The 25,716-nt window shown below is 41.9% G+C and overlaps 1 protein-coding gene across 2 annotated transcripts in view; it reads left to right on the forward strand.

Annotated features, from left to right (window-relative positions):
* LOC126481266 (ras-related protein Rab-24-like) overlaps positions 1–25,716 on the forward strand; it is a 52,290-nt gene that overhangs the window by 12,341 nt on the left and 14,233 nt on the right. For both annotated transcript variants that reach the window (XM_050104892.1, XM_050104893.1), the window contains exon 3: positions 8,962–9,088. In XM_050104892.1, the coding sequence (XP_049960849.1) occupies positions 8,962–9,088 (127 nt within the window). The remainder of the gene's footprint in view (positions 1–8,961; positions 9,089–25,716) is intronic.

A 25,716-nucleotide genomic window follows, 5' to 3' on the forward strand; every position in this document is an offset into this window, starting at 1 on the left:
GTCGCCCCCTCCTTGTCGGTGACAGGTGGGGACCTGGTGGTATGACCGGATTTAGCGTGTTCAGCCCCCATTTAAACCATCGTTCTGTGGTTCTCCAATGGAATTGTAATGGATACTATCGTCGCCTTCCGGAATTGAAATCCCTTATTTTGTCCTACTCTGCAGCTTGTGTGGTTCTCCAGGAATCTCATTTTACTGATGCTCACTCACCAACCCTCCGTGGGTTCCATGTTTTCTGTCAAAATGGGGTCGGACCCCTGCGGGCTTCTGGTGGCGTTTGTACGTTGGTCCGTACAGACATTGCTAGCACGTGGATTCCTCTTCAAACTACATTGGAAGCGGTTGCTGTTAGGGTCCACTTAGACTCTGCGGTCACAGTTTGCAATCTTTATCTCCCTCCTGACAGGACTCTTACACCTGCTGCCTTAACTGCCCTTCTTCAGCAACTTCCTTCTCCCTTCCTCCTCCTTGGGGATTTTAATGCTCATCATCCCTTGTGGGGCAGTGCCTTTCCATCTAGACGAGGTCTTCTTATAGACCAATTTATTGCAGACCACGACCTGTGCCTTCTTAATGATGGCTCCCCTACTCATTTCAGTGCCAGTCATGGTACCTTTTCTGCCATTGATCTTTCTCTTTCTTCTCCCTCTTTCCTCCCTTCATTACACTGGTCGCCACACGACGACCTTTGTGATAGTGACCATTTCCCGTTGATTATCACGCTCCCTTCCCGCTCCCCGATGGACAGGTTACCTCGTTAGTCTTTCCAACGCGCCGATTGGCCTCTATACGCTGCACAGGTCGCGTTTTCTCCCTCTTTGTCGGGTTGTATTGATGACGTCCTACGTGACATGTCTGACGCGATTGTTCGCGCTGCTAGCCTTGCTGTCCCACGCTCATCTGGACCATTTCGTTGCCGGCAAGTCCCATGGTGGAGTACGGCCATTGCCCTTGCCATCCGTGATCGCCGTCGAGCTTTGCAACACTTTAAGAGGCACCCATCCGTAGCCAGCCTTACTACCTTTAAACGCCTCCACGCTAAAGCCTGTTATTTAATCAAACAGAGCAAGCAGATATGTTGGGAACGATTCGTTTCTTCCCTTGGTTCTACTGTCCCTCTGTCACGGGTATGGGCTACACTTCGCTCTCTCCAAGGTTGCCATCGGCAGTCCACCCTCCCAGGCCTTCACCTCCCAGATGGCTTTTGTACGGACCCATTAGTTCTTGCAGAACATCTTGCGACCCATTTTGCAGTGGCATCAGCGTCGGCCTCCTATCCAGCTGCTTTCCTTCACCAAAAACAGCGGGCTGAAGCTTCCACCTTATGTTTCACCCCTTGTGAGTCAGAATCTTACAACGAACCTTTTACTGAATGGGAATTTCTTTCTGCTCTATCTTCTTCTCATGATATGGCCCCTGGCCCAGATTCCATTCATAACCAACTGCTTCAACATCTCAGTGCTCCACAACGGCAACATCTTCTTTGGATGTTTAACCGTATCTGGCTCCAGGGTGACTTCCCTTCTCAGTGAAGGGATAGCATTGTGGTTCCTGTCCTTAAGCCTGGTAAGAACCCCCTATCTGTTGACAGCTATCGGCCAATTAGTTTGACCAATGTTGTTTGTAAGTTACTTGAACGGATGGTAGCCCGTCGGCTCAATTGGGTCCTCAAATCTTGGGAACTATTGTCCCCTTACCAGAGTGGCTTTCGAGAGGGACGGTCTCCAATCAATCATTTACTTCGCTTGGAATCCGCAGTTCGGGAGGCTTTTTTCCCAGTGCTGCCATTTGGTTGCAGTGTTTTTTGACCTTCGCATGGCCTATGACAAGGCTTGGCGCCATCACATCTTACTTAACCTTCATCAGTGGGGTCTTCGGGGCCCACTCCCAATTTTTATCCGCCAGTTCCTGATCCATCGGTCATTCAGAGTTCGAGTTGGTACTGCTTTTAGTTCTCCACGGACCCGGGAGACGGGCATCCCACAGGGTTCTGTCTTGAGTGTCCTTCTTTTCCTCATTGCTATCGATGGACTTGTGGCCTCTGTCTGTCCCTTGGTCGCTCCTGCCCTGTATGTGGATGATTTCTGCATTTGGGTTAGTTCCTCCTCGATGGCATCAGCAGAACGGCAGCTCCAGGTAGCTATATGGCGTGCCTCTGCATGGACCCTCTCAAACAGGTTTCAATTCTCTCCTTTAAAATCGCGGGTGGTCCACTTCTGTCGCCGTACTACGATCCACCCTGATTCAGAGCTCTATCTCGCTGCACAACGATTGCCTGTGGTCCCACAGTTTTGTTTCCTGGGTCTTCTTTTTGACAACAAGCTCACTTGGCTGCCCCATATCAGACTTCTGAAGGTAGGATGTTTCCGTAAACTGAATGTCCTTTGCTTCCTTGCCTACTCCTCTTGGGGTGCGGACCGTTCCCTCCTTCTCCGTCTTTATCGTGCTCCAGTTCTGTCTCGCTTGGACTATGGTTGTCAAGTTTATGGTTCAGCTGCTCCTTCCACACTGCACGTGCTGGATCCAGTCCACCATCGTGGTATCCGTTTGGCCACCGGTGCCTTCCCTACTAGCCCTGTTGATAGTCTCCTGGTTGAATCTGAGATCCCCCCCCTTTCTGTTCGGCGGTCCCAGCTTCTGGTGTCTTATGCACTCACTATCCGTTCCTCTCCCACTCATCCTTCCTATTCTATCCTGTTCCCAAACCATGGACGTCGCCCACCCGACTCCCGCCCTCGGGCGGGTTTACCGGTTGGGCTCCGCCTTGCGTCTCTTTGCCGTGATTTTCAGCTTCCTTCTTTGTCCTGTCTTCCTCCCCTCCACCCCTCCTTGGTTAGTTCCTCGGCCTCGAATTCGGATGGATCTCCGCCGAGGTCCGAAAGATTCCATACCCCCCGGTGGTGTTCCGTTCCTTTTTCCGCCAAATTTTATGGGAGTTCCGGGATGCTGTTGTTTTTTACACTGATGGCTCTAAATCTGCTGATCATGTTGGGTATGCCTTCACATCCTCTGTTGGAACGGAAAATCATCTGCTGCCACTTACCTGTGGGGTGTTTATTGCAGAATTGATGGCAATTTCCCAGGCCCTTACCTTTATTAAACAGTCCCAACACAACCGCGTTTTGTTATGTACGGACTCAATGAGTGGCCTTCTTGCTATTGACTGGTGTTTTTCGCGCCATCCCCTGGTCTCTGCCATCCATGACCATCTCGCTGATATTCACCGTGCTGCTTGTTCCATTGACTTCCTTTGGGTCCCTGGCCATGTGGGTATCCCGAGTAATGAGCTCGCTGATCGTTTGGCTGGGGGAGCAGTCACTTACCCCCCACCCCCCACCCCCTCCCACCCCCCCGTTTTCTGTAACCCCTCCTGCAGCGGATTTACGGCTTCACATCAAATCCCACTTCGCACAGTCATGGGCCAATTCTTGGGAGGCTACTCCCCTGTCTAATAAACTTCGTGCAATTAAGATGACACCAGGCCTGTGGCGTTCTTCCTTTCGCCTCTCCCAAAAGGACTCTACCACAATGTGTCGTCTCCGCATTGGCCATACCAGGCTGACCCATGGTTTTCTTTTGCGTGATGAGCCACCCCCACTTTGTGGTTGTGGAGCCTTCCAGTCAGTAGCCCACATTTTGGTTGAATGCCCCCTTCTTTTGGCTCTGCGTGCTAAGTACAGACTCCCGCACACTTTACCTTTGATGTTGGCTGACGATTCCCGGATGGTCTCTCTGGTTCTCGGTTTCCTCCGGGAAAGTGGTTTTTATTCTCAGTTTTAAGGTTTTTAATCTCTCTGGTGTTGGGGCAGGGCGGTGAGTGTTTGGGTGTCTCCCACTGTAAGCCGTGTTTGGAGATTCCCGATTCACCTCCCTGACCGAAATCCTCTTTTCTTCCCCTTTTACTCTGTTTTACCTTTTTTTTAAGGATTGGTTAGTCTCCTTTTCCCATACGTATTTCTACATTCTAGCGGTTGCACCTTTTAAGTCACAGGTGGTCTTGCCTATGCTGCTTCAGCATAGCGTTGGGTTCGTTCTCTTGCCGACTTCCCTCATTTTGTTTTTTACGAATGACAACATGACTGCCCTTTTACGTTTTTACCTTTTTCTGTTTTATTGTTCTGACTTTCCTGAGATGTTCCATTAGCGGAATGGAGCATATTTGAAACAAGGGACTGATGACCTTGCTGTTTGGTCCCTTAAACATCAAACGACCAACCAACCTAGTGTCAATGTTCAGATCATCACTGGAATGAGAGCAGCAGGAAGTGGCAGCAGCAAGGACAGGCTTCACTTCTATGGTATTACATATGGATAGTAGAAATATGGCTAGAAACTGTGGGAACAAATATTGTTGGTTGATTAATTGGTAATGAAGTGAAGTGTTTTGCTGCCTTCTCACTTGTAGTAGAGTTGATTTGTGTCTGATGTGTATTTGATGCTTTAAATAGTGTGTGATAAAATAAATCAAAACAAATGCTTGAAAAAAAGCTGCACCATTTGTGTGATACTGTACAAAGCTTATCTTGGCTGTGTTATGATATTATTGTTGCAAAGATTTTAAACATTAAAAAGCAGACTTCTTTTTAATTGAATGAAAAGTGATCATTTAACTCCACAGAGAGTATAAATCATTAAAATAATAATCCCTTGAGTTTAATGATGAATCCATGAATGTCAATCTGTGGTCTCATTATATGTAAAACTTTTGATTTAGTTGGTTGTCGTACATGTTCTTCAGTTTAAGTGCTTCCATGGGTATCTTGTGTTTCAATCATAAGAGATAAAATCTTTGAAATTCTGAAGTGACTGATCTGCGATCAACTGTGAAAATTAAATTTTGAAAACTCAGTATTTTAGAATGTTGAAAGCAGTCACCTTAAAAATACAAGCTTCATCTCTAGTGATAGGTATTAATGCAGTAGTTGAGAATATGTCTGTGTGCACCTAATTATTTTTGTAAGCTAGCCATTGTTTAGCATTATTTTTCTGTTTTGTGAGAGATGGGCTATGTTGCTTTTCTTTGCCTCTTGTCCTCCTTTCTCTCCTTTTTTTAAAGGATGTAGAAAAAGTCAAGGGATATGTAAGCAAAAGAGAAGCAACAACTCTCTGAGACTTAATGTGCTCTACAGTAAACAAACATTCTGCTGTCTATTACTAGAGTGATTCAAATGGAAACCTTAAAAGTGCTATTGGTAACAATGAAAAAAAATTTACATGTCATTTTTGACACAGACTCCCTGACATTGAAAGAACATTTTCCACCTTTTTGGAAGTGCATAGATACCGTGATGAAAGAATTCGTCTGGTCACATGTATAGCCTGTTGCGCACCATGGTTTTCACATCTTTGCCACTTCTGAAATGCCTGCTTCCCATTGCTTCTTTGAGAGTACCAAACAGACGAATCTCTAGGAGCTAGGTCTGGCTAATGAGGATGATACGTGTCCTTCGTTAGTACAGCAAGTTGAAATGCTAATAAAACTAAGTGCTTCTCTCTTCTTTCCTTTCACTCTTAGTAAAAAAGGCAAAGAATGTCACACACACACACACACACACACACACACACACACACACACACACACACACACTGAAGATCAAAAGAAACTGTGACACCTGTCTATCGTGTAGAGCCCCCATGAGCACACAGAAGTGCCACAACATGATGTGGCATGGACTTCACTAATGTTCGCAGTACTGCTGGAGGAATTGACACCATGAATCCTGCAGGGCTGTTCATAAATCCATAAGAGTATGAGGGGGTGGCGATCTCTTCTGAACAGCACGTTGCAAGGCGTCCCATATATGCTCAATAATGTTCATGTCTGGGGAGTTTGGTGGCCAGAGGAAGAATTTAAAATCAGAAGTGTTCCTGGAGCCACTCCAGCAATTCTGGGCATGTGGGGTGTCGCATTGTCCTGCTGGAATTGCCCAAGTGTGACAGAATGCACAGTGGACAGAAATAGATGCAGGCGATCAGACAGGATCCTTCAGTACGTGTCACTTGTCAGCCATATCGAGATGTAGCAGGGTATCCATATCACTCAAACTGCCCAGGCCCCACACCATTACAGAACCTCCGCCAGCTTAAACAGTCCCCTGCTGACATGCAGGGTCCATGGAGTAATGAGATTGCCTCCATACCTGTACATGCCCATCTGTTCGATACAGTTTGAAACGAGACTTATCTGACCAGGCAACATGTTTCCAGTCATCAACAGTCCAATGTTGGTGTTGACGGGCCCAGGTGAGGCGTGAAGGTTTGTGTCCTGCAGTCAAAGGCAGCTCCGAAAGCCCATATTGATGATGTTGCATTGAATGTCTCACATGCTGACACCTTTTGATGGCCCAGCAATGAAATTTGCAGAAGAGTTAAACTTCTGTCACTTCGAACGTTTCTCTTCAGTTGTCGTTGGTCCCGTTCGTGCAGGATCTTTTTCTGGAAACAGTGATGTCGCAGATTTGATTTTTTACTGGATTCCTGATATTCACGATACACTTGTTAAATGGTCATATGGGAAAATTCCCACTTCATTGCTACCTCAAAGATCCTGTACCCCATCGCTCGTATGCTGACTGTAACACCACGTTCAAACTCACTTCAATCTTGATAACCTGCCACTGTAGCAGCAGTAACTGATCTAACAACTGCACCAGACAGTTATCTTATATAGGCATTGCTGATCACAGCACTGTGTTTTGCCAGTTTACATATCTCTGTATTTGAATACGCATGGCTATACCATTTCCTTTGGTACTTCAATGTAGATGTATAAATGTAAACATTTACTAACTTTCAATATCGGGACTATTGTTCCATCCATTATTTTAACTATTAAATTATGTGTTTTAGCAGTAAAGACTTTAAAAAGTACTTTTCATAAATGCTCAAATTTTGGGCATTTAAAACTGCTTTGGGAATGTCCTGTCCACTGGGCATTTGCCCAGCCCACAAAACTGTGGCACTGTTCCTTCTTTACCTTTTCATTTCTGTTTTGTTATAGTGGACCCAAGTCTCATTGTCTGCAACGATTTTTGCCAGAAATCAATCACCTTCGACATGGAAACGGTGCAAAAGTTCTTAAGTCATTGGAACAACGGTATTTTATTTTGGCAATTAACTGACATGGCACCCATCTTGCCGACACATTATTGGAGTGCGATACTGTGTTAACAATATCCTGCTCTGTACCGGTACTAATCTTCAAACCTGTGGCTACTTTGTTCAGAGTTACTCATTTGTTCTCCTGTACATGTTCCTCCGCTACCACTATGTTCTCATCAGTCATTATGCAATGAGCCTTCCCTGAATCTTGAGGCATCCTCCACAAGTTATATTGCTTTTAAACTTCCTACACCACTAATAAACTTCCTGCTATGACAAACACAATCACTGTACTGTGCTGTCATTGTGCTTGTTGTGGCTGCTTCTGCCTTTTCCTACATTGCAGCACACTCTGCCACCTGTCGGTCACTTTCTGATCCTCAAGGAGCACTCCTGCCACCGACCAGCTCAGTCATACAACTTTTCAAATTTTCATGGAACTTTTATTGATTTTTTATTTGAATGAACCTCATAGTATTGTGCCTGAGTCAGTTAAGTTAGTATAAAGGCTATTATTTCATAGAAAGCTGCTACTTTCTTAGCTAAGTTAAGTAGCTGCCATCTATCAGCTTAATATTTACAGGAATAGACTGGTATTTTATGAAGAAAATTGCTACAGGCACCTCTGATAAGATATTTGTTTACAGTATGAGGTAATCATATAATATATGGTGGTAGTACCTAATAAATGTTTTTAATTTTCTATAAAATTGATACAAATTCCCAATTTCTTGCTATATTTTAGATGATCCTTCTGCATCACAGTACATAACCCCTCTGAACCCCTGGCAAGTACAGTTTTTTTTTTTTTTTTTTTTTTTTTTAAGTGTATGACTGTTGCCTGCTTCTGATGCCAGCAGGTTATTTTAGCTTGTTTGAAAATTCATGAGTGCCAGACATTTAATCCTGCAGCTGCCTGACTTCCCACTAGTAGCAATAGAAACCAGAAAGTCATTTAAGTAAAACTGGTTTTAAAAGTGCTAAAGGGATGAGAAAAAAGTCTGACCATTCATGATATTCCCAGGCGGCCCTCAGCTGGACCTGGGCAGGTGTAGCCTGTACACAGGTTAACTGCCAAGTGACTCAATTGCACACACTCTGTGCGAATGCAAAGCTTTTGGCCATCCTGCTCATATGCACTCGGCTGGTGCAGTGGGGTTGCATATGCTCTGCCCCAGCTGCATGGGTACACGTGTCTGGCTGATAATCAACCAGGAAATTTCTAATCTTCAGCAATCACTTACTAATAGTAGGCAAAGGAACTGAAGTCTGACATAATTCACATACATCTGCCATAGATACTCGTGAACAAGAAAATCTTTCATTAAATAATGTCAAGACTTCAGTCATATAGAAAGGTACTGATAAATTCATTGTACTGTAGCACAGGATCGAATTTATGATCCACTGGATAATGTTACCAGTAAGCTACCTCAATTTTCAGTATTATATTCATTGTTACAGACACTAAGAACTTATTCGTTACAAACTAGCTGTTGAGTTACAGAATGGATAAGTTATTAATAACAATTTATTTAACCTGGTACTGTTTAAGGAATCAGTTCTAAACAAGTATGTATATACAGTAACTATACTTATAAATTCATTGGTTTGCTCATACAGATCATGTTCAAATGAAAATTAGTATGTAGTGTTTTCAAGTATTCCGCATTTTTAACTCTGCCCAAGTGTTTTACAAATATTTAACTGAAAGTTTCTCTACTTTGACTACATCATATTGTCATTTGCAAGTACATAATCTGATTTGTATGTAAGACCCTAAGCACCTATGCCTAAAATAATCTGCATGCAAATGTAATATTAACTAACGATTTGATTTTTCTATGGCACACATTCAAGGTACGAGGCCATGAGTCGCATATATTACCGTGGAGCCAAAGCTGCTATTGTATGTTATGATATTACTAACCGTGCTTCGTGGGATAGAGCCAAATTTTGGGTTAATGAATTAAGACGATTTGAAGAGGTAAGTGTTAATAAATGGCCACTGAACTCTATGCAACTAAAGCTAATCTGTTCTTTGTAGAAATGTTACAAAGGTAATTGATTTATAACATTAAACAGTATAATCCTTCTAGTTCGTTAGTTAAGTATAAGTGCACAGTGCAGATTCATGTGTGTTGAACAAATTGGTTAGAATAACATTTCATGACGAGATTGATCCATTACACTGACGCTTCTAAAAACTGAAACCCCATGAAACAACACGAGACTGAAATGAGCTTTATATTATGGATTTGATAAATTAGATCCACGGCCATAAATAATTATGACTGCAGAACTGTACACTATCTCTGGCTTAAGGAATTCAGCAGTTTGTGAAGCTCCACTACATGCAATCAGACCATAAACATTGTAGTATGGAATCTGAGGATGGGATGTGTTCTTGAAGAGTTCCATCCTAATTATTTCTCAGAAGTTAACCAAGTAGGAACAATTTGACAGCTGCAAGACACTGAGGAACAATTTGACAACGAAGTGTATCAGAAATGTGTTTGATGAGCGAGATGTTGGTGTACACACAAACCAGGCAAGCAGCAGTAGTCGTGGTTCTTCAGAGATGCTTTGCACATGTCTTGTCACATATGGCCAGACATTTCCATTGTAAACTACCACATGTTTATAGTTGTAATTAAAGTGCGCCCCTTCCTGGGGGTCTAGTGTAGGCTCTGATTATCATATGGCAGTGAAACTTGGTCAGGATTATGGTTCTTTTGGAAAACATGAAATTCTCAGGAACTTAGATTTTACTTGGGAAAAATCAGGGAAATGTCGGGGAATTAGAGTAATTTCATAAAATCTTGAGGAATTCTGCATTTTTAACCTAGCATTGAAATAGAGTTTTATAAAGCACAGATTTTAAAATACTTAATATTTTAAAGTGTGTTAATTATGAGAGTATTATTCCATATACATTGATTTTTAAAAACTGTGGTTTAACTACTGCTTATGGTTGGTATATAGCTCAGCTGAGAGACAGGGAATGAGAGTCATTGTGGTATGTGGCTGCCCACCCCCTAAAAAAATTGTCAAGAGCTTCTTGACAGTATCTCCCACTTCATGGACGTACACAAAAAATAGTTCCTATTTTAACCACCAGGTGCAAATCTGGCACTGTATACTGTTTGTGTGGCACTAAAGGTCATTTGATGAGCCATAACAAGAACAGGATGGCTACAGATAAAAGACCACGAGTTGTTAGTGAAAAACTTTCATACAAAGGGCAGCAATTATAGTGCTGCAATGAGAGTATCATCAGACTGAAAGTTCTTAGGAGAGGCCCAATATCATTAAATGATGATGATGATGATGATGATGATGATGATGAGCAGCTTGTTGTGGCATCTGAAAGAGAAAGGTGTCCTATCCCAGTGGAAGTTACTGAAGAAGTCGCTGTTGCTGTAACTGACCGTGCAATAGATTTCTCAGGTAGTGCTAGTGCACGTGCAGTGCCATAAGAATTGTCCATCCCGTGGTCAACTGTACGAAAAGTTTAGTGGTCTACAGCACACTGGTACCCATACCAGAATCAAATGGTGCAGCAGTGGAAACCTCATGATCCACAGCAATGTTCTGAATTTGCTCTTTGGTTTCTGACAGATTGAAGTTGATGAAATGTTACCAGGCAATATTCTATGGAGTGACAAGACACATTTTGTACTAGAGGATGCAATGAATGCATAAAACTGCGAAATTTGGGGTACTGTTAAATTTTGTGTTGCGCACGAAGAGCCACTGCATTCGTCATATGTGACTTCGTCATATGTGACTGTGTTGTGTGGATTCCCAAGCACCTACATTCTCGATTTGTTCCTCTTTGAAGAAGATACACCCACAGGGTCTGTCAGGGGTGTCATGATGCCCACACGTTATCAAGATACGATTCCTCCTTTGCAAGATCGCAACTGTGTGGGAACGGTTTTCATACAGGATGGAGCAATACCTCGTGTCCCTCATCCAGTGGAAGATATGATCTGCTTAATGGAACCTTTCATGAACATATTATCCACAGAGGTTTCCCAGATGTATGGCCTGCAGGATCATCTGATCTGAATCCATGTGACTTTTGGCTTTGGGATGTTTAAAAGAATGTGTTTACCCAGGATACCTTCAGTATCTGCCTCATCTGAAGGCCAGTATAGGGGAACACATTGCTCAGATTCCATCGGAACTGCTGCAAGCAACTGTTGATCGTGTCGTTTTACAGATGCAGCAACTCGATGTCTCTGGTGCTCGTATTGAACAAATGGGGTAAGCGGTGGTTAATAATAGCATGAACATTATGCCGTTCTGATTTGTTTGACTTTTTCTGCCAATGTCCCGTTCCTAAACTATTACATATGGAAACATTTCTACACGTCTTTCTTGCATGAACAATGCCAGATTTGCAACTGGTGGTCAAAATCAGAACTATTTTTTCCAGTATAAATTCATTCCGCATTTATTTATTAGTATGCGTACCAAGTGTCATATGATAATCAGTCCACACTGGACCTCTGTCAGTAGCAGCACTTTAATTATAACCAACCAGTACGGTATGTGAAAGTGACCGAAGGAGGTGCAGTACATCCAGTTATATAAAATTCGCTGCAGTGGAGCTGGTTGTTCATGTGAGTTGTGATCGGAAAGTTTTAAGGATGGGCTTGTAATTATACAATGGTGGTACTTACATGCTACTGTGATACATCTCCTTCAAAATAGTCCCCTTCTGACTGAACACACGGACTCTAACAGTGATTCCACTTTTGGAAACATTCAAGGAAATTTTTTCCTGAAGTGAAGTGTGATTGTCATGGTGTAATACCCAACTTCTGTCTTTACAGAATTCAGGCCTTTTCTTCAGCACCAGTGCTCAAGGACACATTTGTAGTATTCCTGGTTAATTGTCTGTCCTCCAGGGGTAAATTCATGATGCGCAATACCGGTAGAGTTGAAAAAAAAATCACCAATATTGTCTTCACCTTTGACCAAATTTGCTGTGCTTTTTTCGGTCATGGTGAACCTGGAGCCTTCCACTGCGAAGACTGCATTTTGGTTTCAGGTTCATATCCATATACCCACAATTTTTCACCTGTAATTACCCTATTCAACAAATCTGGATCGTTTTTAGTCAGATTCACCAGATCTTGGCGCTCTTCAAAGTCGATATTGTCTCTGGTCACTTGACAACACTTTTGCAATGAATTTTGCGGACACTCAAGGCATGTTCCCATCTTCAGTTAAAATTCGCTTAATTGCATAGAATTAAATAAAGTTAATCAACCATCTCCCTAATTGTAAGTATATAATAAGAGCGCACTAAGTCGTGAACATTCACAACATTTTCATTCATTTCTGATATGGAAGGACGGCTAGATCGTGATTAATCTTCAAATGATTCGCGGCCATTTTTAAATCTGTTGAACAAGACAAAAACATTTGACTGGCTCATACAATTATCTACAAAAGCTGTTTTTAATAGTTCATTAAGTCTCGGAAGCTGATTTCCTGGTTTTAAAACAAAATTTCACACAAACTCGTTGCTCTGTTTTTATGTCCAGTTCCACACAGACTGACTCCGGCAAGAGGCCCTTACAGACCCGCACTCGGCCAGCTGCCACAATGAACTGAATAAAGGAAACACAATTTTCTGTCAGAGGGCATTCAAGGACAAGGCAATGACTTACTCTTCACCCTCCATGTACCTGCCCACAAAACCAGTAACCAATAGCAGATCCATTCTTAAAACTTTCCAATCACACCTCGTACTTTCCTTGATATATGTTAGGTAAGACTGAATGTTATTTTAAAAGCTCTCTGAAGCATCATGCTTTACATATATCTGGTACGTTGTTCAGAAATGCTGGCTATCAAACTGTGATCACAATGGTAGAATGAAGCACATATGTAGCCATAACTGTAGAACTGGCTGAGGTTGAAAATATCGAATGACAGAGCACAGACAATCCTGTTGGAACCTGAGATGTTTGTTTTCTGTGCAATGGATGCTGGCGCAGTGGTATGTATAGTGTCCTAGGGCAGCCCTCAGATAAGTGTTATGCTTTCAATGTGAGCACAGCTCCACACATCTTACACTGCCAAGTAAACAATTACAGTCAAATGGGCAAGATTACAGTTACCCTAGAATGTGGTCCAATACCTACTCAACACTGCCTTTTCTAACAATTGATTACACACACACACACACACACACACACACACACACACACACACACACACACACTCTTTCGTACTATCCTGCCCTGTAAGAAATGAAATGGTACAGTATGACACCTGTTTCACTGGCAGTAGGCATTCAGACTTGCACTGTTCAATCCCGGGGAAGTATACTAGCACTGGCTTCGAAGTTTCCAGTTCTTGTAATGGCATTTCAGTTATTAAGCTTTATGAAAAACATATCTTTCTGGTCATAATAGCGATTACTGCAAGGTATATGCCATTTTTCTGCAGTCCAAAATTACTTATTGCTGGCGATTCTACACAGCCTTAGCATTTGGATTCATTTGAGTGATTGTCAAGGTTCTGAAGTTTCCAAAATATTTGTGTTCAGTTTTTTAAGCTCAATTTGCCTGACTTAGGTACACAATACAGATGAGGTCCTATGAAAATAACACACAGAAATTACAAAACTGTTCTCCTTTCTTGTGATTCTGTAGATTTCATTCACTCACATATATTGTTCCGTAAATTCCATACAAAGGAGGCAAGTGCAATGCTAACAATCGGAATATGTTGCTATCTCCTCATGATAAATTTCCCAAAGGCTGTGATAATGAGTGACCAAATGAAGAATGTGAAATATGTTGGGTGCTCCTGGTACAGCACTTTTGAGATATTAAAGAGAGAACCTCCATTTGTTAATGGGTGTGGATCAGTGTTTTGTGCTTAATTCCAGCTACCTGCATGACACATGAGCACAGTCTGAAGAGTAAGATTCCAGCGGCCTACTATACTGTTACTTTGTCGGTGCTACTCTGTAGTCTGATTTTGTGTGCTGCTGCACAGGCAGCAGAGTGCATCAAAGAGGGCTGATTCAAATTGTCATACTTGGTCAGTGATGATTGTGTGACACCCAAACCTTAATGAGGGCACAAGTGGTAGATTCCACTGTCGTAATCTTAACAGGTACCTCTTGGACCCAATGTGAGACATGATCGACGATTGACAGTATATATTTGAAGCCCTCAAATTCCAGAAAGGGACTGACGAGGTCTAAGTGCACATGCTAGAATCGGGCACGAAGTATATCAGTGAGTCGCTGTTGTGCATGATGCCCAACCTTGCAGCATTGAAAAGACATCAAAGTCTGCACCCAAGTAGGGCAGTACCATTTGAGATTCAGCCATATGAATCATTTGGGCACAAGATTCACTGCAGGTCAGATATCTGGATGGGCTAGCTTGTGAATTTGATCAAAGATTGAGCAGCACATGGATGCTGAAATGAGTGGTCTCACTGTTTTGTGTGACGACATACAGTAAGCAAAAGTCAGTGCCTTGCATCATTCATTGCTAGAATCTGTGATTTATGGGCAGAGCTCTTGCTCACACACAAGGGTAGTGTAGTCAACGTGGAGTGGGATGGTATTGATGCATGAGAGGTAGTCTGCAATGATATCAGCACCATGGAAGTGTTGAACTTGGTTGTATACTAAGAGATTAAATCAAAGTGCAGAAGCATCAAGTGTTGAGGTCCTTAATGGGTGACGTATTACCTGCCAGTGGTTTGTGGTCCACATATATCACCAACCACCTGCCTTCAGTGTCCTCCCTGAAGGACTGTACCACTTAGTACACAGCGAAGAGATCACGTTCATATGCGAACCATTTTGACTGTGAAGTTGTAAGTTCCTTTGGGAAAAAGTGGAGAGATTGTGTGTTGCTGTACACTACTTGTTGAAGGACTGCACTAATGCCATAGTCACAAATGTCCAAGTGACAGTCAGTTGTGCATTTGGAATAGGGTGTACAAGTACAGCTACTTCCATTAAGCTGGCTTTTGCATGGTCAGATGCGGATTGCATGTGCGGTGTCCATACCAATTTCTTCTTGCTGTGTGTGTTTGGTTCAGAATGGCACCAGTGATTGGGAGTTTGTACTCTGCCACATGTGGCTGGTATCGATGATAAAAACTGAGTATTCCTAGGAATTGCTGGAAATCGTGGTAAGAAGTTTGTGGAGGTTGCAGTTGTTGGATGAATTCAGTCTGTTGTCTGTTTCAGCATGGGTTTAATGCCATCACCATTTAGTCTGTATCTGAGGAAGGTTATTTCTGACTTATACAGTTGTAACAGCTCTTTGTTTATGACAACTCTTACATTGTAAAGGGCAGTGAGAGCTAGTCAGAGATTACATTTGTGTCATTGTTGGAGAAAATAAGATATCGTCGAGATACGCATCGTAACACTCTAGTTAGAAGATGACACCATTGACGAATCTCTCCTAAGTTTGGGCACTATTTTTTTCAGACCATTAGGAGTGAATAGGGATTCAAAAAGTGTGAAAGATGTAAAAATCGCCATCTTGGCAATTCCTGTGCATTGATATTTGAAGATGTGCCTTTCTCTAGTCTGTCACACTGAAGACTGTTGTACCCACAAGAGTGTGTGTAAAATCTTTAATGTTAAAGATGGGATAACTATCATTTATAGTTCAAAAATAGAGCAATCTCCAGTCACCAGTCAAAGAAAGCTGTCCTTTTTTGGGACAAGTCTTACAGGTGAGGCCCAGAGGCTGTCTGAGAGGCAAATGGTGTCTGACTTTAGGTGGTCATAGATCAGTTTTGACTTGGACAGAAAAGTAACAATATAATAGCACATTGGCGTGTGTTCACACATGAGATGGAAAGGTTGGGATGTGAGGTTAATGGGCTGAAAGTAGTCGGAAGGTGCCGTATTAACATGTGATGGTAGTGCAGTGTTCAGATGTGTCGGCGGCACACTTGCCTGTTGACTGGTTGGGGAGGTACAGCTGATGTGTAGGTCGCTGTAAGCTTTTTGTACTGCTTAAGCATGTGCGCATGATCTTTTGAAGTGTTGTAAATATGGAGATGCAAATTTTCATTTTCTGTGCAAATCATCTGATTCGTGAGAAGTGTTGACGTAATGTTGTTGTCATGATCGTCTGTGATCGTCACATATTCTTGAATGATATATTTTATGGATTACAAGATACTACGGTCTATAAGACGCACCTTAATTTTTAAGCGATTTTTAAAAATTAAAATTATTATTATTATTATTATTATTATTATTATTAGTCGCGAAGCTCCCAGAGTGGAAGGATCTTAAGTAAAGATCGTTCATTTTCCGTTCTTCTGGTTCTTTTTATTTGCACACCAGTTTTTCATTGTTCGCGAGAATTTAGTTCTTCTTTCTTCGCTCCATTTTGTTCCGGTTCTTTGGGCTTTTGTCGCTGGTTTAACCTCCCATTTTTCTACTTTTATTCTAAAATTGTTCCTTACGTCTATTCCTTCTTTGGTGATTTTGTCTAATTCCAAGTCTTTTAACATTTTGGATCCATTCTCCTCCATTAGCAAGGGAATCTATGTATTTTACTATTCTTTTCATTATTAGATTGCAAAGCTAGACTTTAAACAAATTCTTAGTTTATATTACTTTAAATTTGTAACCTGTGTCATATTAATAGCTTTCATTTTTTTCCAGTATGAAACTGGCTGCTAACAAAAATATTGTACTGTTGCTGATAACACAGATCACTTTCAGTGAATTTAACTGGTACCATAGATTGCAATGGTGCATCTTAGGCTTGACAGTGTTGTGGGTCTGTGATGGCGGCAGGAGGAAGACAGTCTTAGTAGGCTTATGAATCCCTGCATCTCATGTTCGTCGTCTCAGTGCACTGCTGCTGCCAGTTGAATCCAATGTTGCCACATAGACAGGTTTCCTGCAGCATTGAATATGTTGCCATTGTTAAGACTTTGGGGATTTTAAATCAAACACCGGAATTTTTAAATTAATTTAGTGTATAAGATGCACCTGAATTTTGGAGGCAACTTTTGAAAGAAAAAAGTGCATCTTATAGTCCGTAAAATACGGTAGCCAAACATCCCTCTATTTCTTTTATCAGAGTTAAGCTGGTCCAGTGGAACCCAAGGTGGTGTACACCGGTGGAGGCATTACTGGAGTGAAATCCCCTGGGATGAAGTGTCAAGACGTGTGGTCTATGAGAGCTGCTGGCTGAAGTTTTGCTGGAAGACTAAAATGCTAGAGAAAGACTCTCTTAACACTGGCTCATTTAAGACTGTAGTGAAGATGGTCCAGGGGCAGTGAAGTTTTTTGCCAAGTTGTAACACACAATCACCCATTGCCTGTACAGAGATCTGAGTCGTTGGCAGCTCAGAGTTGTATCAGTGATATGTCGTTAAACTTTGTGAACATGCCCTTGGGAACTAATTAACGTCTGAACCAGTGTCCACAAGAAAAATCTGCACAAATTGCGATAAGGAATATAGACTGCCGTGATCGATGGTCAATCACCAAAGACGTGTATTTGACACACTGTGTGCGAAGGCATGCGTGCCAAAGCACCCATGGCCGTCCACTCTTGGTGTTTGGGAACCTGCAGGAAAGCCAGCTGAATTTTGTGGTACCACCATGGCTGTGTCATAGTGGCCAGTGGGGTCAGGCACCATAATCTTGGGTGCCGCAAATGTGGTGGCGTGCGTAGCATGCTGGTTTGCAGCATTGACGTCACTGTAGATTACTCTTAATAAAATATTGTCCTAAAAGACAAACCATTGTAGTTAGTTTCTTAGGTGGGTAATGTGGCTGAACGAAGTAAATTGACAAGGATAAAAAGTTTCATAATTGAGACGTGATTATTATAGACATGCCTCAATGATGGCATGTTTAATAGGTAACAAAAATGTTTGAGTAGTGAGTGCATAGCAGTATTTTATAAGCAGCTTTTTGTCTAACTACAAAAAAGGTGGTTGTAAATTGAAATATTGGATGGCATAGTGTGCATTAAAATGTTTTCCTGTAATTAGAAGTTACACACTTATACAAGGTTGAAATTACACCACAAGACTGAAGAGTGCACAACTTGTAAAGATCTGTCCTGAATCCTTCTGTACAACATACATTTTTATTTCTGCGTGGTACATGATTTGGTTTCAGCAAGGAAAATGCGTAAGTGATTACTAGTCACAGACAGATAAGACCTGTTTTTGCGCCTTCATTATCCACTTTGAAGGCAAAGGAAAAACCAATTAGTAAGCAAAACAAAAATATTTTGCATGTGCTCCACAGATGTAAACAGCCATTGCCAGCTTGAATCAGCATGATCGGTTACAAAATGTATCATAGTTCACCACATCTTACCTGCTTCTTTCTGGCCTGTCAGTCACTGGCTATGCATAGCATATGCTAAGATCATGAAGAGAGACACTTGAGTTACAACCAATTGCAAGCATTTCCTGTAGGTGTGATTTTGCAGCTAATGACATGTGGATTTGCTAGGTGATTTAAAATACCAGTATTGGAAAATAAGTTAAATTTTAGATATTTATGTGCAGAAAATAAAGCTATTTCAGACTGATATAATAGTTCACTTCGATACAATTCACTAAGAAATAGTCAGGTAATTTTTTATTATTTTAGGCAGAGCATTCCTGGTCCTTAGCCATACACTCCCCTAGTAAGTCATCCATTTGCTTTACCTATTACTGGTTTCACATGTTTATCCCATTTTGTATTGCTTCATAACATTAACCAAAAAAATATTTAAACACTGTAACACACTCAAGAAGTATACAACTAATCTTTTAATTCAATAGCATTGTATGCTTTCTCTTTGTGGGTACTATCTTGCATTCGTCTTCATTTAGAAAGAACAGTCATTCAGTACTCCAGGTGGAAACATGAAGTCTTTCATTTTGTAACAATTTTTCAATAAAGAAATTGAGGTTATCAGTGTAAGTGTGCTTAAGAGCTGTTAGATATCATCTATGGTAAATGTAATAAACTTTGTGTGATCTGTTGTTTCGTTTCAGAAGTAAAATGTGTTTGTTTTAGAAAAAATAACATATGCTATTTTGGCTGTCAGATTGGACATGAAACTAGAAAGATCCGATGTGATTTGAACATACACTTGGCATTATCTTTAATGTGTTTCAGGAATAAAACCAGTAAAACGAGACAACAAAAATCTATAAAAAGAATGGCTTTTCCATTCCTTTTGTGTGGCAGTACAACAAGGATGCCAAAACAGAATATTTAAACAATGGGAAATCCCGGATGGAATGTAACAATAAGTATAGTTGCTACTCACCATGGTATAGCAGAGATGCTCACAGATAGTGACAGCAAAAGACTGTCATAGAATAAGCTTTCAGCCAACAAGGTCACTGTCAGAACGCGCGCGCGCGCGCGCCCACACACACACACACACACACACACACACACACACACACACACACAACTCTCTCTCTCGCTCTCTCTGGCAGCTGAAGCAGACTACGAACAGCAGTGCATGATTGGAGAGGCAACTGGGTTTGGATGAGGGGGTGATTGAAATGTTGGAGGGTGGAGACAGGGTAAAATAAAAAAGGGAGAGAAGTAAAGAGAATTGGCATGTTGGTGGAGTAGAATGCTTGAGTAGTGCTGGAGTAAGAACAGGGATGGAGCTAGATGGGTAGCAACAATGACTAATGAAAGTTGAGACCAGGAGAGTTACAGGAACGTAGTAAATATTGCAGGGAGAGTTCCATCCTGCACACTTCAGGAAAGGTGGTGTTAGTGGGAAGGATCCAGATGGCATGAAGCAGTCATTGAAATGAAGAACATCATGTTGGACAGCATGCTCAGCAACAGGCTGCTCCAGTTGTTTTCTGGCCACAGGTTTTCGGTGGCTATTCATGCAGACTGACAGATGGTCGGTTGTCGTGCCCACGTAGAATGCAGCACAGTGGTTGCACCGTAGCTTATAGATCACGATTGGTGTCACAGGTAGCCCTGCATTTGATGGGATGGGTGAGGTTTGTGACCGGACTGGAGTAGTTGGTAGTGGAGGGAGTATGTATGGCACAGGTCTTGCATCTAGATATATCACAGGGATATGAGCCATTGTGACCAGTTACTGTGTCCCACTGCGGGAATCTCTGCTCTCATAGACCAACACCTTCAGCATATTAACTGCAACCTACCCACCTATATAAAAGATAACAACCATTTCCTTCACTGACTTTCCAAAGTTCGTATTTCTTTACCACATGGTGCCCTGCTTGTCACTATTTGTCACCTCCCTTTACACTTACATCCCCAATGCCCAACAGATTCCAAACCATCAACCTCCTTCCTAGTCCCCATGAACAATTATATCTTCAGCCACAATTACTTCTCCTTTGAAGGCATTACCTACAAATAAATCCAGGGTACGGCTGTGGCACCCACATGGCACCATCCTATGCCAACCTATTCATGAACTGTCTAGAGGAATCCTAAACCCCTCACCTGGTTCATATTCATTGATGACATCTTTGTGAAATGGATCAAGGGAGAGGACACCCTATCCACATTCCTTCAGAACCTCAACACCTTCCCCCATTCACTTCACCTTGTCCTATTCAACCCAGCTTCCACAATGTTGACCTCCATCTCAAAGATATCTACATCAGTACCTCTGTCCATATCAGACCTACAAACTACCAGCAATACCTCCACTTCGTCAACTGCCACCAATTCCATACCAAAAGTCCCCTCCATACAGCCTAGCCACATGTGGCCAGTGCATATGCAGTTACCAGCAGTCCATTTCAAAATACACCAAGGGTCTCACTGAGGCCATTGTGGACCATAACAACCCCCCCCCCCTCCCCCCCCCCCCCCGCCCCCCCAAAGCCTAGTACAAGAGTCAGATCTCCTGTGCCCTATTTTTTCCAGTCACCCAGTGTCCAGCCACTGAAGAGCATTCCCCTTGTGACACAGTACCACCCTGGATTGTAGCAACTGAATTACATTCTGTCTTGGTTTAGACTACCTTTCGTCATGCCCTGAAATGAAAAAATGTCCTACCCACTATCCTTCCAACCCTTCCCACAGTGATATTCTGCCGGCTACTGAACATACACAATATTGTCATCTATCCCTACACAACCCCTGCTCCCAACCCCTTGGTTCATGGCTCATATCCATGTAATAGTCCTAGATGCAAGACCTGCCCTACACATCCTCCCACTACCACCTACTCCAATCCTGTCACAAACATCACCCATCCCATCAAAGGCAGGGCTATCTGTGAAACCAGTTGTGTGATGTAAAAGCTAAGCTGCAACCATTGTGCTGTATTCTACGTGAGCATGACAACCAACAAGTTGTCAGCACGAATGACCACTGAAAAACTGTGGCCAGAAAACAACTGGACCACCTGGATGCTGAGCATGCCTCCCAACACAATGTTCATTCCAATGACTGCTTCATAGCCTGTGTCATCCGGATCCTTCCCACCAACACCAGCTTTTGAACTGCAAGGGCGGGAACTGTCCCTGCAGTATATCCTACATTCCTGGTCTCAACCTCTGTTAGTCATTGTCCTTACCCATACAGCTCCTTCCCTTTTCCCATTCCAGTGCTACACAGCTATCTATTCCACCAATGCACCCAGTCTCCTCACTTCTGATACCCCCTCCCCATCCTCCGTTTAACCTCCCAACTGCGCGTAGCTGCCTTACCCCCTCCCCACTTCATCCCTGCATGTTCTCACAGCTGCACTTGACTGTCCCCCCAACCTTACCCTACTATCTCTCCCCCTTTTTACCCCAGCCTCATCACCCCCACCCGGTTGCCTCTTCCATAATGCACTGCTCTGCTGTTCATAGTCAGGCTTCACCTGCCAGAGACTGTGGTCGTGTGTGTGTGTGTGTGTGTGTGTGTGTGTGTGTGTGTGTGTGTGTGTGTGTGTGTTCCTGTTGGTCAAAAACTTATTGGGTGACAGGCTTTTTGTTGTCTCTCTCTGTGACGGTGTCTCTGTGATATGCTGAGTAGCAACTATCCTTTCCATAAAAAAATAATATTTATGTAGAATACAGAGTGCAAAAATAAAATTGTTAAGAAGGATAACGCTTTACTGTAGATCAGGTCACACAAGAATGAAACAATATGACAAGAACTAGAGGTGTAGACAGACCAGGAGCAAATTTAAAAAAAAAGTTGGTGAGAACACATGCAAAGGATGTGCAAGACGTCCTCACACACTAGCTGTAGATTATAAAATATAAGTGTGGAGAAACCTAGAAAGGCAGGAGAAGAGATGAAAGGAGTTTGTGAAGCTAAATTTGTGTACAAGTGATTATAATGTTATGGCTCATAAGTGGGTCATTTCATGCCTAGTGATCTAAAGGTTCATGCATGGACATCATGGATTTCATAAAATTTTGTGTGAACATTCATACTTGTTCCAGACACTGGTAAAGTTTCACGATCACTAATTCAATACTTGTGAAGAGACACACATGACCCCCGTAGCACACTTTTCAACAATGCATCAATGAGTTTCTGGCCGCTTTGAGACATAATATCTCCAGCAAAATTTTCTTCAGAGAAACAAAACTAGGCTATCTTGTGCATTTTTTTGCACTTTAAGAGAAATAATGAAGATTTATTGAGCAATTTTCATACTGATAATTTGAAGCAAAGTTGTGTGAAAAAAATACATGTGAAAAAAGTGAAGTTCAGCTCTTCATATCCCCAGAAGTAACTGAAGAATAAACAGGAAACTTTGCATACAAAAACTTGCCGATAAAAGGTCTTAGAATATCAAATTTAATTCTCCTATTGTTTTCCAGTAGTTCACAAATTGAGAGTTAAGGTGACAATTGTCAAAAGGCCAAACCCTTTTAAAAGGTTTTATTAGAAAGGTCATGCTCTGAACCATCTAAAAACTAGATATTGTTTTGCAATGTGAGCGTTTAAGTCCCTGAAAAACACAAAGGTGAAGACACATTGAAAATACAGCTGGAACTCAAAATAAATCTGACACATTCTGTTGTGTTCTAAAATTATGTAGTGCTATCTGCAGAAGGTAATATGAAAAGTCCTGATCACTAGGAAATAAAACTGAGGCGAAGAACTCATAAAAATTTTAAAAAAATGTGTCTGTCATGACTCATCATGACATATTATAGCCTATTTTTCTGCTGTAAGAACTACAGAATCAAACTGGTTATAAACTTCAAAATTTAACTGTGTTTTATCAAGGCACTGGACATAACAGTATTAAAATAGTTGAATCTCGGACACCCACAAACTGCCTTCAAATGGAAATTTTGGTTAATTTCATGACAGTCTGCCTGACATTTTTGGAAATGATTTGTGTTATAAAGAACTTTGAATTTCTTTTTATTGTGCAAGGCTATTTATGTGCTAGTTTGATTCTGTTTTAAAGTACAGGGGGTGTCCATTATTAAAGTTCATTTCCAAATGCTGTAGAAAAAGAACCACTGCTCAGAATGACATCAGATTTGACAAGCGTATTATTGATGCAGGGGGAAAGATCGTGGAACAAAGATAATCAACAAATTATACCAGTAGATGGCAGTGTAAGCATCTTACCATTAATGGGATCAGATGCAAATGACAGATACCCTCAGTACAACCGCTATGGTTTGAGTTGCATGTTACACCACCTGTATTATTCACTCTATATGACTGCACAAGTTCGGCAGTCAACAGTTACTGTAGTTGTAGCCAATCCCATCCTTCATGGCAAGGTCATAGTGTGGGTAAAATTGGTTTTTAGTTGTGTGGAGCCCAAAAACCAACTAAAAAAACAAAATGACATCAGTTTCTAATTGTCGTGAGACTGGTGCAAGACATCTTCAACATGTTACCCACCATTTTCTGCCACCGGTTGAAATCTAGAAACAGTATGCCCCACAACAGATAGTGTCACTAGGGACACAGTCACTGGATTGTGCAATGCATGCCTTCAATTTAGCTAAGTTTGTAATTGGAACACTAAACACAAAATCTTTCAGATAAACCCACAACCAGAGGTTATGCAGATGATGTGGATGGCCAGAGTGTAGGGAAAGGATGGCTGGTAATTGTAGCATCTTCTAAATGCCGATGATGCAGCAGCCAATTCACTGGGTGTGTCATGTGTGGAGTAGTCATCTTGCATAAAAATGACCCTACCAACATATCCACACTGTGGAAGAGTTGGAATAATGTTGGTGCGCAGAAAACTCTCATAGCTTGTACCAGTGATGATACAGGTAACAGGATCCACAGGGCTCACCTCCTAGAAAAAATACAGCCCTGCAATAAACAATGCCCACAGTGTGCACCACACGGTCACCATTTTCGGAATGTAATGGTACTGGTTGCTGTGGTGTCTATTTCCTGTTGCCCGTATTTTGCAAGTCTGCATGTTGACATGTTCTTGGAGATGGAAATTGGCGTCTATCCACAGAATTGTCCATTGCAATTCATTGTCCACTTCCAAACGAGGAAGAAGTTCCAGAGCAAATGTTCGTCATCTAGAATGAGATTTTCACGCTACAGCATTGTGTGCACTGATATGAAACTTCCTTGCAGATTAAAATTGTGTGCCGGACTGGGACTCGCAGAAGAGCTTCTGTGAAGTTTGGAAGGTAGGAGATGAGGTACTGGCAGAACTGAAGCTGTGAGGACGGGTTGTGAGTCTTGCTTGGGTAGCTCAAATGGTAGAATGTTTGTCTTGCTGCCAGGTTAGCAGAAACCAACTCCAGAACAGTGGTGATTTGTACAGATAACAATGCAGGATGTTTCATAGGATTTTATGCATTGTGCTCACACATGACACTCTACAGCAAATTAATAAAATGTTTAAAAACTTTAAAGTAGCTTGAAGTAAACACATGGGCTCTTCTAACTTCAGCTTTAATCACTTACAGATGTATCATTAGGCTTGGGATCTTGTGTAAAGAAACCCACCCATGGTTTTTGTTCCACAGCTATTGGGTGTGGCTCCTGTGGCAATGGGGATGGTATAATCCATTCATCATAAGAACAAACCTAATGTAAACACACACACACACACACACACACACACACACACACACACACACACACACACACACACACATGATGATTGATCAGAAGCCATAGCACACCTACACTGGTATCGTTCCACTCTTGGAAGTAGGTCCTACTTATGTGTTAGATATATTATTAAGAAGTTGTGTTAAATGAAACTTTAAGGTATTTAAATGTATTAACAGCCATCAACTTTTTTTCTTGATCATGCTTTGGCTATGTAGGTCTTATTTCAAACATTGTGTACAGTCACAGTCTCTGAAGCATTGTGCTCTGATTGTCATGCTGTTAATGTGCAGTTTGAAAATGGCTGAGGGTGCTTTCTGGTCTGTAGTGAAACATGCGCGTGGAACACGGTTGAAAAGTGCCAAGAAATATGCTGTTCTTAATGTTTTTCATAAATTTACAGAGATTATCAGCTTTGAAGTTTTCCCAGTGATGTATATATTGCAGTTGATACAAAAACCCACAGTGAACGTGTAGCACATTAGGTAGCATAATGGAATGTGAAGCAAACGCAGTTATCTGTGGTTGGTTCAGATCTCCCCAGTGACTGA

This window comes from Schistocerca serialis, chromosome 5, assembly GCF_023864345.2.
Source record: "Schistocerca serialis cubense isolate TAMUIC-IGC-003099 chromosome 5, iqSchSeri2.2, whole genome shotgun sequence".
In the NCBI taxonomy this organism is placed as follows: Eukaryota; Metazoa; Arthropoda; class Insecta; order Orthoptera; family Acrididae; genus Schistocerca; species Schistocerca serialis.